Source organism: Scyliorhinus torazame, chromosome 16 (genome assembly GCF_047496885.1).
Source record: "Scyliorhinus torazame isolate Kashiwa2021f chromosome 16, sScyTor2.1, whole genome shotgun sequence".
Taxonomy (NCBI): Eukaryota; Metazoa; Chordata; class Chondrichthyes; order Carcharhiniformes; family Scyliorhinidae; genus Scyliorhinus; species Scyliorhinus torazame.
In genome coordinates, this window is record NC_092722.1 from 151630639 (window position 1) to 151646335 (window position 15697).

Consider the following 15697-nt stretch of genomic DNA (forward strand, 5'->3'; position numbering starts at 1 on the left):
TTAGGAGACTTTCAATGACAATGCAGGGTATCAGGAAAGTAAAGCAATGATACACCTTCATGTGAGACTAATCCCGCAAAGTGCCATTGATCGATCTCCTTGTTTAAACCCCTTGTTTGTAGTGAGGCTATTCCACGGAGTGATAATGAACTCCAGGGCAACTGGGCAAGCTTCAGAAGCCTGTTACAAAGTTGGCGCCAGATCTTTCACAAAGGAGAAGCCTCAACCCCACCTCACCCCCCCACCCCCCCCCCCCCCACCCCCACCCCCACCCTCCCCACCCCACCCCCCCAAATTAACAAGGCCTCGCGGGCTTCTCGCCAGCTGATTTCCTGGCACCAAGCTCGCCAGTCCCCCGCTAACAAGGGGAACAGCACTTAAGCTGCACTTGCTCAGCCAATCCCAGCCAGCTCACAATAATGGCACCGAGGAGACCGGCCCCAAGATCCAGGGGTGCTGACCTGGGGAAGCTGTTAGATGTCATGGAGGCCAGGAGGGATGTCCTGTTGTCCTGTTCCCTTGAGGGTCCCAGAGAGTCAGCCACAAGGCAAGCAGTGCTGTCTGCAATGAGATGGCGGCAGCTGTGAGCTCGGGGAGTATGACCAGGAAGACTGGTCTCCAGTGCAGGAAGAAGGTCAAAGGACTACACCGGGCAGCACGAGTGAGTAGAGACCAATGTTCCCCACCCCCTACCTCCCCCAAGGGAGCATCGACCCCCCAACTCCCCCTGTGACCCCCAATCCTCCCTCCACCCGCTCCTCCTTCAACTCCCCTAACCCCTCCCTTTACACCGCCTCCCCAACACTGTGAACCATGCGTGTTGTTAACGACATGTGTCTCCTCAGGAAAAGCTCTCCCATAATCGCCAGGAGAGGGCCCAAACTGACTGAGGGGTGCCGGACTTAAGAATCGTCACCTCCTTTGAGGAGCGTGCCCTGGAGGTGACAGGGGTGGCCGAGGACAGATTGGTCACCCCCGCGGAGGCTGGCGGACGCCGCAGAGGTGAGGAACCACTGGGTTCCACCCGGAGGACATGTCAAACGTGAGTTGTTATTATCTTACCGACTGACCCATCTCTCCCACTGACCACATGTCCATTCTTCCGCAGGTTCTCCAGCCGACAACATCGGCTCAATCCGGACGGCACCCTCGCCTGACTCCGAGGAGAACACCTGAGAGTTCCGAGGATGCAACCAGTATATTTGCGCACAGCTGTCATGCCCACCCTCCACCAGAGCAGATACACACACCTCGGTGAGACATGTTAGTGAACAGGCTTCGGGGCCGCAATCTGGTGAGCACCGCACTGCCGATAATCCACATCCAGTGGAGGCAGGAACCTCCAGTGTTCAACCCTCCGCCTGAAGCTAAGCTTGTGGTACAGAGGTACTGGCAGCTGATTGGGAAGATAGGGTGCAGCCGGGACATTCAGAGGGAGGTGTCAGCGTCACTCCAGCAGATCAATAGCAGCTTGGAGGAGTCCCTGAGGCTATTGGCACAGGCGATGGTGCCAGCAAAGCATGGCACCGAGGCCAACAATGCAAGTGTGGCGACCACAGTGGAGAGCCTGGTGCATAGCGTCGGTACCATGAGTGAAGGTGTCCAAGGTATCGCGCAGTCGTGGACGGCCATGGCTGAGGGTCATGGCAGAATGTTCGACTCGCTGGGGGTGTCACCCAGTACCAGGCCGACCTTGATGGGTTTCTGCGGGACATGTCCTGCTCTCAGATGGGCATAGCCAAGGCGCTGCGGAGCTTGTCCCTGTCACAGGTGGGCATTGCTGATGTGCTACAGAACAAGTCCCAGTCACTGAGGAGCATCACTGAGGGCATTGACATGATGGTGCGGACTATGGGGATCTGCCAGGTTTGGCAGAGCCAGATGATGCAGGGGCAGCCGGGACTCGAACCAGCTGCCCCTCCATCCCAAGATGAAGCCAGGGACCTATGGGCACCGACCAGGAGGAGGGGGCGTGAATGCCACCAGCTCCCCTGAGTTCCACCCCTCTAATGAGGCTGCGTCTCGAGGTCAGCACACGGGAACAGGACGGCACGGCTATGCATGTGCCGTCGACAAGTGAGCCGGGGTCCTCCGGCCCATAGCCCCCAGAGGGTGCCCGCCAGGGGCATCAAGGGCCACGGGCCGAGGTAGGCAGCTGTCTGGCTCCACCTTAGATGTGCATCCTGGGGAAACACCTAGATGTAGCGGTATAGCTAGGAGGACCAAGCATGTTGAGGATCACTGAGGGCACCGGGGGAGGGGGGAGGGGATGGGGGTGCTTGGTAGATAGGGGGTGGGGGGATAGATAGCAGGTGGGGAGGGGGATGGGGGTTGGGGAGTGGGAGGGCCACACTATCAGGAATGGGGTATTGTACAACACATTAAACACCTTTTTGCACAACCATTATGATGTCTCTATCACTTTCGTACTCAATGCGGGCTGACCTCCGAGCTCTTTGCCCATCTCTGCAGGCATCCCCTCCTCCTCTCTGTGGTGTTCATCCACCCTCCGGCTGTGGGCATGTCCCCTGAACTATGCCTTATCCCGTGTGTGTTTGGAGGTTGAACGTGTGGTGTTGCCTCCTGCAGTGTTCAAGCACAGTTTCCATGCATCAGGGTGTGATTCAGATGCTAGGCAATGACTCCCACATGCTACATGGCCCACGAGATTCCACTTGGGATGTATGAAGTGTTCACTTAACCACGATTGCCAATTTCCTATCAGACGCACGGCCAGAGGCCACAGCAGTCGGTGGGGGTTGGGGCAGACAAGCAGGGACAAGGGTTGCCCCGGAATGGGTAAACACGATCCAGAGGTTGACATGTTGGTGCCGGAAGCGATTTCCCCTGGTTTCCCTCCCTCCCAGCGCCTCTTCCCCACACTCCCATGGCAACCCATCCCTACGGAGGGTTCCCCACCCCCAGACGAGGGTCCCTCAGCCCACAGCGAGCATTGGGGTGGAAGCTCCAGCACCCTAGGGCTCTTTCCTTATGAGAAAAAATGGCTACTCACCTCCTCGGTTCCTTTCAGAAGGCCTTCTGCCAGATTCAGAAGTACTAATTGGCGCCAGCATGAGCACTTACTGGGGAGGCAACTGAATGACAGGAGGCCATTGGAGATGAGGGGCGACATTCCCCGACCCCCCACCGGGTCGGAGAATCGCCGAGGGCTGGCGTGAATCCCGCCCCCGCCGGTTGCCGAAGTCTCCGGCACCGGATATTCGGCGGGGGCGGGAATCGTGCTGCGCCGGTTGGCGGGCCCCCCTGCTCGATTCTCCGGCCCGGATGGGCCGAAGTCCCGCCGATAAATTGCCTGTCCCGCCGGCGTAAATTAAATCATCTACCTTACCGGCGGGACAAGGCAGCGTGGGCGGGGTCCGGGGTCCTGGGGGGGGGCGCGGGGCTATCTGGCCCCAGGGGGTGCCCCCACGGTGGCCTGTTTGGGGGAGAAGATGTTGGGGAGGAGAGATAGAGAGAGAGAGGAGGGGGGTAGATAGGGGGACAGGGGAGAGAGGGTAACAAAAAGAGGGAGAGTGGATGAGAAGGAAGTGGGAGAGAAGGGGGGGAAAGAGATGGGAAGGGGAGGAGAGTGAAAGACAGGGAGAGTGAGAGGGCAAGGGGGAGAGAGAAGAGAGGACAGAGTAGAGAGAGGAGAAAAGAAAGGGAGGGGAGAGAGTGGAAGGAGAATGGGGAAAAGGGGGAAGAGAGGGGAGGATGGGGAGTTTGAGAATGGAAGAAAATTGCTTCAGGATGGGGTGGGGTGGTGGGGGAAGTGGTAGTCACCAAGGGCGGGCCTGTGCCGTGGGGGCACTCTTTCCCTTCCGCCTCCGCCACGGTCTCCACCATGGCGGAGGTGGAAGAGACTCCCTCCACTGCGCATGTGTGGGAAACTGTCAGCGGCCGCTGACGCTCCCGCGCATGTGCCGCCTGGAGATGTCATTTCCGCACCAGCTGGCGGGGCAACAAAGGCCGTTTCTGCCAGCTGGCGGGGCGTAAATCCCTCCGGCGTCGGCCTAGCCCCTCAATGTTGGGGCTTGGCCCCCAAAGATGCGGAGCATTCCGCACCTTTGGGGCGGCGCGATGCCCGTCTGATTGGCGCCATTTTGGGCGCCAGTCGGCGGACATCGCGCCGTTTCCGGAGAATTTTGCCCGAGGTGACTCATGTTATTTGTATGGAAATTGGGCTTAAGTGGCGATAATTGGTTTCACCTACGGGAGCGGGCAGTTGCATCGTAAACTCTTTGGCGCCTGGCGCGGTTCCCGTTTTTGGCCTCTTCACCAGCCTCGTTTCACTTGAGCGAGAGCATAACAAGGCCGGAGAATCACGCCCTATGCTATTGAACAGCCATTTGGCTAGACCGGGGACCTCAGTGACAAACATGCGACTGAAGTCGCACTTCGTCCCGTTTCCTGCACCGAGGAGCTCTGCTCGCTGGGACTCCTCAGTGCAGGGAGAGATCGAGATGCCATTTTTAAACAAAGCGGGCTGCTTTGTCCTGGATCGTGTTGAGCTTCTTCAATTTGGTTGGAGCTGCTCTCATCCAGGTAACTGGAGAGTATTACATCGCTCCTGACTTGTGCCTTGTAGATGGTGACAGGCTTTGGGGTGTCAGGACACAAATTACTCGCCGCAGAATTCCCTGCTCTAGTGGCCACAGTATTTGTGTGGCTGGCCCAATTCAGTTTCTGGCCTGATTGTGGCGGAATTCAATGATGGTAATGCAATTGAATGTCAAGAGAAGATGGTTAGATTCCCTTTTGTTGGAGTTGGCCATTGCCTGGCACTTGTGTAGCTTGAATATTGCTTTCCACTAATTAGCCCAAGCTTGAATGTTGTTGGGGTCCTACAGCATTTTGGCATGGACTGCTTCAGTATCTAAGGAGTTGTGAATGGTACTGAATATTGTGCAGTCATCAGCCCTGCCTCTGACCTAATGATAGAAGAAAAGTTATTGATGGAATGGCTGAAGATAATTGGGCCTAAGACACTACCCTGAGGAAATCCTGCAGTGATGTCTTGGGACTGGGATGATTGGCCTCCAACAATCGCAACCATGTTCCTTTGTGCTAGGTGTGACTCCGAGCAGTGAAGAGTTTTCTGCCTGATTACCATTACCTTCAATTTTGCTGGAACCCGTCAATTCCACATTCAGTCTAATGCTTCTTTTATGTCAGCGGCAGACATTCTCAGTTCAACTAACCAAATCTTTAAGTGTGGTCATTGTTGTAAGAAACAGTGTAGGAAACAGAATCTGGATTTCCAAGAGCAACACATATGGTAGCTTCCTTCCCTGTTTTACTCAATTGCCTTCCAATGCTGTTGTAGAGATGGTCTTCTCCATGAGTAGGAAAATATAACCCCCTTCCAGCATAATCGAGACGGTGAAGAAACTGAGTGGGTCGGGTTTCAACAGAAAATGGCTCTACCTAAAGATTTTCCTGTGTATAAGTTTGAATCCTCAAAGGATCCTCCTGTAGGACTGACAGGATGGCAAAGAAGGTGAGGTGGCCCTGATAGTAATAGATGGCATAAGGACAATAGTGAGCAAGGAACTGGCCTCAGAATATCATGGAATAGAATCAGTGTTGGTGGAAATTAGAAGTAACAATGACAGAAAACACTGGTAGGAGTCATTTATAGGCCCGGTAACAGTAGCCATACCGTTGGCAGAGCATTTAATAAGAAATTATTTGAGTCTGTAACTGTGATGAATATAAGAAATTGTCATACTTTACAGTTTGTATGTGTGCAGTAATATTATTAAAACCTAGGTTGGAATGCATACGGTATGCCTGATAGAGCTTTGATTAAAAGCCATTTTGTCTGTTTGCAGTTGGGAGCTAATGTAATGTTGTAACAGTTTGAGCCTGCCTGAACAAATCAAGGCACATCTTCTAACAAGAGACAAAATAATATATGCTTTGACTACAGCTGGTGTAGATCATTGGAGGGACCAGGTCTGTCTGGACAAAGGAGTTACTTCAGGGTCTGAAGGTGGGCAGAAGGTTTTCAGCTAGGTCCTAAAAAAAGTTTCTCTCTCCAAGGACTCTGCACCAAGATAAGCAAGTAAAACCTGGTTGTTAACTTTATACATAAGTGGTATTTGAAATATATGGTTTGCTTAATTGGAATGTAGAGGCAGGTTTAAGGACGCAAGTTAAGATGTTGTACTGTTGGTTGTAAAGCTATTTCTCTGTTGCTAATGTGATTAATTCTGTGTTCAAATTAAAGTTTGTTTTGACATAAAAGCTGTCTACTGGTCAGTGTCACCTATCTGGTGGTACAGTAATATTTCCTCACAGATTTACCAAATGCAAATAGTTGAGTTCTAATCCGGGATCATACCCAAAATTGCGGTAATGGTGTGGATCCATAAAAGTAACAAAGGCAATATTTTAATTGTGGGGGAAATTTAATCATCATATAGGCTGGAACAAGTAAATTGGAGAGTGGTCCTGAAGATTAATGTTTTTGTGACAGTTTCTTCAGCAAAATGTTGTGGAACTGACTTTGGATCAGGCTATCTTAGATCTAGTCTTGTGTAGTGAAACGGAGTCCATTAGTAATGTCATGGTAAAATGTCCTCTGGGAAATAGTGATCAAAATACCATTGAATTCCATGTTAAGTTTGAAAGTGACATATTCCAATCACAAACAAGAATCTTAAATAAAGCCAATTACATAGGTATGAGGGGAGAACTAGCTATGGTTAATTGCTAAATAGACTAAAGGGTATGGAGGTAAATGAACAGTGGGAAACATTTAAAGGAACAATTCAAAATGTTCAATAAAAATAGATTCCATTTAAAAACAAAACTGAACAAGAAAGACCCATCTGTGGCTAACTCAGCAATTTAAGGATGGTATTAGATTAAATGAGGAGGTTTACAATGTTGCAAAAAAAAGTTGTAAGTCTGAGGATTGGAAGTATTTTAGAAACCATTAGAGGGCAATGAAAAGCTGATAAAAAGGGGTAAAAATAGAATATATGAGTAAACTAGCAAGGAATATAAATACAGATTGTAAGAGCTTTTATAGGTATATAAAAGGGAAGAGAGTAGCTAAAGTAAATTTTGGCCCCTTGGAAGCAGAGACAGGAGAAATTATCATGAGGAAATGGCAAAGAAACTGATCAAGTATCTTGGGCGGGATTCTCAGTCGGCTGATGCCGGAATAGGGAAATGCGATTGGGTGGAGAATCAGTTTTACGATGAAATAATAGTGGGCGCCGGCTTCACGCCAAATTGCAATTCTGCGGTGGCACGATAGCACCGTCAATGCGCTCCACTCCGCATGTACAGTAAACACCATTGGCATATCATTAGCAGTATTCTCCGGGGCCTCCGTGATGTTCCGTCTCCAATGGGGTGAATTCCCGTTGGCGAGGTTCACTTGTGCTTTTAAAAATCATGATACAGATGCTGTGGCTGCTGAGGGAGAGAGAGGGGATACAGAAAGTGTCCAACATTGCCATAGTTTGCTGTCAGTTGTGCCGCTGGTCGGGGGGGCTTCTGCCAGGGCCAGGGGGAGTAGCGGGAGGTGGCCAGGAGGTGGACTGTCAGGTCTGGGTGGACGGATTCTCCATTCCCGCAGCTAATCAATGGGGTTCCCACCACCCCACGCCGGCGGGAAACCCACAGGCATGGGTGTGCTGCCGGTGAAGTGGAGGATCCCGCCGATGGAGAACCCCACTAAAGAGCTGAAGAAATAGGAGCAGAAGCAATGTTCCCTTTGCGCTGCATAGGTGCAGAACTGCGCGGCAGTCCAGAACTTATCACACAAGGGACAAACAGGTCATTCTCAAGAAGCGGTCCAGTTAAACTGGTGCATGTGACTACTTGACAATATGAGAGTGATAATACAGTGCAAAAATGGGCCACACACACAGCGACTGGAATTTAGGGGAAACTTGAGCAGGAGCAGACCATAAGTCATATTGAGCCTGCTCCCCCATTCAATACAATCTTTGCTGATCTTCTGCCTCAGCTCTACATTCTACATACTTTTGAGAATACTTAATGTTGAATTGGATACATTTTTGGTCTCTCCGGGAACCATCGGATTTAGGAAAGGGGCAGCCATGCCACCACCCCACCTGCCTCTCCAGAGATTGCAACAGTTTTCCCCACTAGCACCACGCCCTCAAAGCAATTTTTCCCCCTCCTCCACCATCCACCCCCTGGAATAAGTGTCTCCCCTGATGCACTATCAATTACGACGAGACGAGAGTAGAGTGTAATCGAGGCTTTATTACACAGAGATGTGTGGCCTCCTACAGCTGTTGCCGAAATGGCTGCAGTTCGGAGAGCACACACATTTATACTCCGCCTACTGGGCGGAGCCAGCAGGCAGGGATCTACCCCCGTACCTGTAGTACAGGGGCCTTACCGTAATACCCTCGTATGCAGTGCAGTATATACAATATAACACAACAGTGGTGACTACCACTTCCCCCACCACCCCACCCCATCCTGAAGCAATTTTCTTCCATTCTCAAACTCCCCATCCTCCCCTCTCTTCCCCCTTTTCCCCATTCTCCTTCCACTCTCTCCCCTCCCTTTCTTTTCTCCTGTCTCTACTCTGTCCTCTCTTCTCTCTCCCCCTTGCCCTCTCACTCTCCCTGTCTTTCACTCTCCTCCCCTTCCCATCTCTTTCCCCCCCTTCTCTCCCACTTCCTTCTCATCCACTCTCCCTCTTTTTGTCACCCTCTCTCCCCTGTCCCCCTATCTACACCCCTCCTCTCTCTCTCTATCTCTCCTCCCCAACATCTTCTCCCCCAAACAGTTTGCCGAGCCTGCTAGAAGTAAAAGTGATGGTAAAGCCAGCCTTGGTGTAATTTTGCAGCCAGTGTGGGAGCAGTGACAGCACCGGCAATGAGGTGAGAATTTCATGGCTGTGGTGGAGAGAGTTGGTGGTGTGTGGGGTAGTATGGGGAGGGGATAGGGCTGGGGGGGTGCGATTGGAGAGAGCTGGAGGAGGGTGCAGTTCTAGGTTTGGCAGGGCCCAGAGTTCCATGTTCGAGGGGATTGAAATGAAAAATGAAAATGAAATGAAATTGCTTATTGTCACAAGTAGGCATCAAAATGAAGTTACTGTGAAAAGCCCCTAGTCACCACATTCCGACGCCTGTTTGGGGAGGCTGGTACGGGAATTGAACCGTGCTTCCGGCCTGCCTTGGTCTGCTTTCAAAGCCAGCGATTTAGCCCTGTGCTAAACCAGACCCGAATGCCCTGTGCTAAACCAACTCCTTGGGCCTAGGATTTCAGCAGCAATAGCAGGGCCTGGATTTTGGTGGTGCCTGAGGCCTGAAGACTGGATGAAGAGGGAGGGAGTAAGACCTTGGAGACTAGAGGGAGAGGGGGTTAAGTATTTGGAAATTGAAAAGGAGGGTAAGAGTTTGGAGAGTGGAGGGAAGAGGAAGAGTTTGGAGGCTGGAGGGTGGGTGTGGGGTGGGTGTGGGGCGGGGGGGGGGGGGGGGTGTCAGTAAGTTTGGAGACTAGGAGGGTGCGGAAGAGTTTGGAAACCAGAAGGAAAGAGGGCAAGAGTTTGGAGACTGGAGGGAGGATTTACTGTATTCTAAAGCTGTATGTGAAGGTACAAATGGAGTTCTTAGACAAGGACTATAGATAGATTTATGGAGTTTTGAGATTGGAGGAAAAGTTGGAAAGGAAGATTTTTGATTCTGAGACTGGAGCGGGGAGGGGGGGGGGGGAGGGTTTAGACCCTGAGAGTGGGGAGACAGGGTGGGGGGGTGGGAATGGGGGGTGAGCTTTGACCCTGAGATTTGGCAGAGGGAGGAGAGTTTACACTCTGAAATTCAGGGTGGGGGGGGGGGGGGGGGGGGAAGAGAGTTTCACGTCTGAGACTGGGGCGTGGGGGTGAAAACTATAGACCCTGAGACTAAAATGAATTTAACAACTGCTGGGGATCTGGTGGCTGCTCTCAAGCGTGTAGCATATAGTGGCAAAATATTTATTCTAAACGAAGAAACAAAATAAATTGAGATAGTGTTTAGGTATCCGACAATCAGTGAGTCAGTTTGCAGTGAGTCAGCTTCATTGTGTATTTAGGTCATATTGGCACTCATTGTTAAACCTGATGATGGCACAGCTGCTTATTCTACCTCAGTGTTCCATCTTCCAATATTGCATTGATGACGCCACAAAGAAAGGAAAACAAAATGGATGTATGACAGAAACGTTTAAGGCTTAACTTTGACTTTTCATTATTTCAGAACCATTTGAAATTCCAATTCTACATTTTTTATGAATTTACTGTATTCTAAAGCTGTATGTGAAGGTATAAAGGGTGTTCCTAGACAAGGACTATAGATAGGGTTACGGACAGATTAAACAATCAGGAACAATATACGAGGAAGCATTCTTGGATATCACACAGCGGTAAGGAACAAAAACATTGGTCATGTGAAACAATATATTCACCAGTTTCTTAGCTTTCATTTTATTGTACATCGCATATTGATTTGAACATAAATCCCACAGTAATACTTTGGTCTGAAAAACCCAAATGGAATCTCTACCAATGAGAAGCATAAAATCTGTACAATATCAATATTTCAAGAGTGTCATGGGAGAGAGGGGGAATAATGGATTTAAAAGTTGAAGTACTTACATGTATATTTTTCCATATGCATGTGTTTTAATGTCCACCTCTTCAATTGAAAAACATAGCTCTCGCTTAGATGCTCCATATCCTTGCAAAGGGTCGTGCATGTTCCAGTAAAGTTCAATACTGTGATGTGTCACTTTACCCACAACTGGAGGGTCAGGCTTGGCCAGTTTCTTAAAAAAGACAAAAACACATCACACGTCGTGGCATTGTACATAGGCCTCCTATAGAAATCCTGTGAACACAGTTCTAATTATGCGAATTATTTTGTACTGGTTCCCTTTGCCCTGTGGATGAGGCTTTTTTGTAGGAATGCTCCACATTACAATACGATTCTACCACTGCATTGCGCCCGGTGCCAATCTGGGCGCCAGGCACATTGTGGGAGAAGTCCAAATAGGGCTTTGTGCCAGGCACAACACTTTGCATGAGTCACCTGACACATTTGGACAGGCACCTCATGCCACATGCAGAAGGCCAATATGTGTGAAGTTGGCTGGGGCCATTCTTTCACAAAGCTGGACATGAGCCATGCATACCTTCAGCTGGGGATGGACACAGTGTCCAGAAAATTCGTAGCCATTTGGGGTGTCGTCCGCAAGAGCCATTTTTCGGGAGGTAATAGAAGGCATTCTTCGAGGGTTCCCCAGGGTGACTGCTTACCTGGACGACATGTTTATTACAGGGGCCACCAAGAAGGAGCACCTGGACAATCTTGAAGAAGTCTGCCCTAGATTCTCAGAAGTAGGTGTCCACCTGTAAAGAGGTCTTGTGTAGGCTATCGGCCACTCTGGCCCATCATCCCACTGATGGGATAACACTGTCCACGTATCATATGGGAGGTGTCGCATGTGTGAAACAGTGGTTTTGACGGTCATAATGCATCAGTAGCCTGGGGATAATAGGTGGTGCAGGCAAATGTCTCTTCTGCCTCTTCTTGTGAAACCTCCCATGCCCTTTTTGGGGCTTCTTCAGGAGCCAGCATGGTTGCCAGGTTTGGAATAAATTTTCTGTAATAAGTAACGAGCCCGAGGAACAACCTAAGCTCTGTCGTGTTCTTGGGCGTTGGAGCCCGCTTGATGGCTCAGACTTCCTCCTCTATTGTGTGCAACCTGTCTTTGTCAAACCGGAATCCCAGGTATATAATGCCAGAACTAGGTGTGGTGGCCAGGGCTCGATGGCAATATTGAGAGGATTGCGCAGTGGCGTGCAGCATGCCACGAACATTAAAAGCTCCTGCCATCAGTGTTGCTCCACCCATGGGAGTGGCCAGGGCACCTTGGGTGCATTTGCACATCACCTTAGCTGGGCCCTTCCTGGGGGCAATGTTTCTGCTGCTGGTCGATGCCCACTCAAAGTGGATGGATGTGTACCTGGTGCCTTCCACCATTTCATGAGTCACTATAGAGAAACTTTGCCAACTATTCATCACCCACGATATCCCAGAGGGACATGTCATCGGTAACAATACCCCTTTGACAAGTGAGGAATTTCAGGGGTTTGTGCAGACAAATGGGGTGAAGCACATTCAAACTACGCCTTCTCCGAACGTTCTGGCTGAGCGGGCAGCGGAAACTTTTAAGAGGGGCATGAAAAAACCAACTATGGGGTCAACTGAAACAAAACTGGCACGTTTTGTTTTTAATTATCGGACCGCGGCGGTGTTACGACCTAGGGTCCTAGGCCCAGGTCACCCTGAGATGGACGATTCAGCATTAGATATGGATACAGAATCCTCAATACTTTTGGAGGACAGTATGGTCAGAGATGGACCCCCGACAAGATTCCTCCACTGGTTGGCGTGAAAATAACTCTCCCTGTCTCGGTACACCCCCCCAGTCGCACAGATGTTGGGAGCACAATCACGGGCAAAGTGGTGAAGGAGCCCGAGGAACTTTCAGACGTCATGGGGAGTGATGTAATAAACCTCACAAGACCCAATTGATTTCCCCATGGGACTCATGGAATAGGAGCATCCCCGCTATTAGGTGGGGCCCACCAGCTGGGGATCATAATATCAACCCTTAAAAGGCATAATCGGTAGTCCTGGTTGGGACCTATATGCTGTCTGCCGTGCTGCGACCTTTTCTTTTGGGTGAAAATAACTACAGTTTTGATTCATCTTCTCAGGCCTCCTGAGTTTTTGGGCAGGATTCTCCGGACTCATGACGCTGAAATCGCGTTCGGCGATCGGCTGGAGAATCCCCGTTGGTGCAGAAATTGGGGGTGGTGCCACTTTTGCGATGCTCCGCCCCCTTCCAAATCGGCATACTCACAGAATACGTCGCACACTGTTGAGACGGCCTCAGGACGTCACCTGAGGCCCTCTCCTGATGCTCCGCCCCCGATAGGCCAAGTTCCCGATGGCGTGGGGCATGTGTGCTTTTTTTTCAGGAACCCGGCGTGCCGGCTGCAGACTAAGTCCAGTGCCGCCACAGTCTGGGGGGGGGAGGCTTTGGCAGGGGTTGGGGCACTGCTGGGGGGTGGTCCGGGGATGGCGAGGTGGTCAAAGAGGGGCACTATTTGGCAGGCCAGGTCCACACGCGGCTGGTGCTATGTTGCACGGCACGGCCGCTGCAGGCCGTCGCTGTGCGCATGCTTGGCCACGGACCCAACAATTCTCTGGCTGTATCTGCAGCTAGAGCCCCCAGGGGCTCTATGCAGCATGCCTGCTAGCCCCCCACCAGACAGAGGATCGGTGGAGGTTTTGCCCCATTTTGTCAGGTGTAAAACACCAATGTTCCCATGCCAGCGTTAGCACATAGTCTCCCAAATGGATAATCCAGCCCATTATATTTCTTTACCTCAGAACACTTTGTTTACTCTTCCTTGAATTTTTCTAAACAATACCTTGGTCGCTGGTGACTAAACTCCAGACTTCTTGGACACGTTTCTTAATTTCTCTAATTTCCTTAACCAGCTGCTCTTCAGATCTCTGCACTTGTTTTCTTAACCATTACTCCACAGTATGACGTTTCTTCTGGCAAAGCTGAGAGAGATGCTCCCTCTCTAACCTTATAAACCAACTGCTTCTAGCAAAGCTGTGAGAGCTGCCTTCTCTCTCACTCCTATCTTCAACTGCAATCAAATTAGCTAAACTAAAACTTAAAAGCTTCTCCACCTTTCTAAGCTTCTGAGCAATGGCTTATCTTTCTCTAGGCTTTTATTTACTCTTCACACTGCAAACCTCTAAAAGCACAATAAAATCACAGTTCAAACTTAACCAACCCCCACATGTACAAATACCTTTGTCCAGCATGAATCCAACTATAGGTTTTACCCTTCTGGGCACAGAAATATTCAATTAAACCCACTTAAAACTATACCTTAATTCTAATGTTTACCAAAACAAATATAAATCCCTTAAAACTACCTTTAGTTTCCTAACAAGAGGGCAATTAAGAGTCAACCACATTGCTGTGGGTCTGAAATCACTGTAGGCCAGACTTGGTAAGGATGGCAGATTTTCTTCCATAAAGGATATTAATGGGTTTTTACAACAATTGATGACAGTTTCATGGTCACCGTCACTGAGACTAGCTTTCCATAGAATTCCGCCAATTGTATCTGCGCCAGCTGAAAAATAACTAGCCGCCCACTCACCATCCAGTACACGACGTGTAGCCTTCCAGGTTACAAACCTTCAAGTGTAGATCCAAGTAGCTTTCGTGAATTAAGGGTTTCTGCCTCAACTACCAAACTGGGCAGCAAATTCCAGACACTGACCACTCTCTGGGTGGAAAAGCTTTTCCTAATATCCCCTCTAATCCTTCTGTGAATCACATTAAACGTGTTTAATTCTAGATGTATTAATTGAATTAAAATTCCGTCAGCTACTGTGATAGGATATGAACCCGTGCCCCCAGAGCAGGCTTGGGCCTCTGGATTATTAGTCCAGTGATATTACTATTATGTCACCATGTTCTCCATCTCACCAGGCTGAACCTGGCGAACTGCATACGGGTTGGGAAACTCGTGCAAGGCTTTTGAAGCCTGATTGCTGGGTCAGATTCCAGTTAATTGTCTATTTGCATTATTCCCCACTTGCCTGCAAACCCTCCGGGGTTAAACCTAGAACTGGGCAGAATCATCGAGCGTATCCAAACTAATTCTGTCCTTTGGGGATTTTAACTGTCCTCATCTAACATCCGCACATATGAAGTTGTCAGCAAGAATAACAAGATAACAATGAGAAGTAGGATCCCAGAATGGTGTCTGCTGTCCCTAGCCAATCTATGGACACTGAAGTCAACTGTATCTTTTTTTTAATGTATTTCATTACCAACGTGTATCAAAACAGGTTACAACCCATAAACACCCCGGGAAACTTACTTCCCAGCATCAACTATACAGTCTGTACAACTTTTTCCCCCTTTTCACCCTCCCCCCACCCTCCACCGCCTCCACCGCACCCCCCCCCCCCCGCCCCCACACATACCCCTGCAAAGAACAGCTCCTCAAACACAGTCACAAACATCGCCCACCTTTTCTCAAAGTCAACTGTATCTTTAGTACAATCAACTTGAGGTCAGTTAACTCAGAACAGACAGAGCCTGAACTTGGATCTTCATTGCGGCTCAGCACCATATTTATTGGTCATTTGTCCACCAAACCACTGGGGGAACTCCCTCTTTAACTGATTCTCTCTGAATATAGAAACTGGATTCTCCTGTTCCCCAGCCACCTGTTTCTTGGCGGCGCGCCATTCGCTGAAGGCGAAATTCTATTTTCCCACCGCTTGGCAATGTGAATTTCCATTGAAGCCACCCCTCACCACCAAGGCACCCACAGGTGCTGACTCCCCTGCTCAGGCTATGTGATGGCTCTCTCTCTCTCTCTCCCACATCTCGCTTTCTATTCTTTCCGTTCTCTTTCCAGACGCCAATCCTCTGTTGCCCGGGAGACACAAATCCCAGCTCCTCTGCAAAAAAGTGAATCGCAACAGTCGGAGAATATCGGCCTTTATATACCTTTTTCACATTTTTTCCAATGGAGGGGCAAGTTAGCTTGGCCAATCCACCTACCCTACCCATCTTTGGGTTGTGGTGGTGAGACCCGTGCAGACAC

At 49.9% G+C, this 15697-nt stretch overlaps 2 protein-coding genes across 2 annotated transcripts in view; one reads left to right on the forward strand and one right to left on the reverse strand.

The window, feature by feature from the left end:
* The window catches only part of fank1 (fibronectin type III and ankyrin repeat domains 1), a 77487-nt gene extending 66249 nt beyond the window's left edge, over nt 1-11238 (reverse strand). Inside the window, 2 exon segments of the mRNA XM_072477620.1 lie at nt 10634-10809; nt 11170-11238. Coding sequence (XP_072333721.1) covers nt 10634-10809; nt 11170-11238 — 245 coding nt within the window.
* The window catches only part of dhx32a (DEAH (Asp-Glu-Ala-His) box polypeptide 32a), an 81537-nt gene continuing 76153 nt past the window's right edge, over nt 10314-15697 (forward strand). Inside the window, exon 1 of the mRNA XM_072479214.1 lies at nt 10314-10401. The gene's annotated coding sequence lies outside the window, so the exon portion shown is untranslated. The remainder of the gene's footprint in view (nt 10402-15697) is intronic.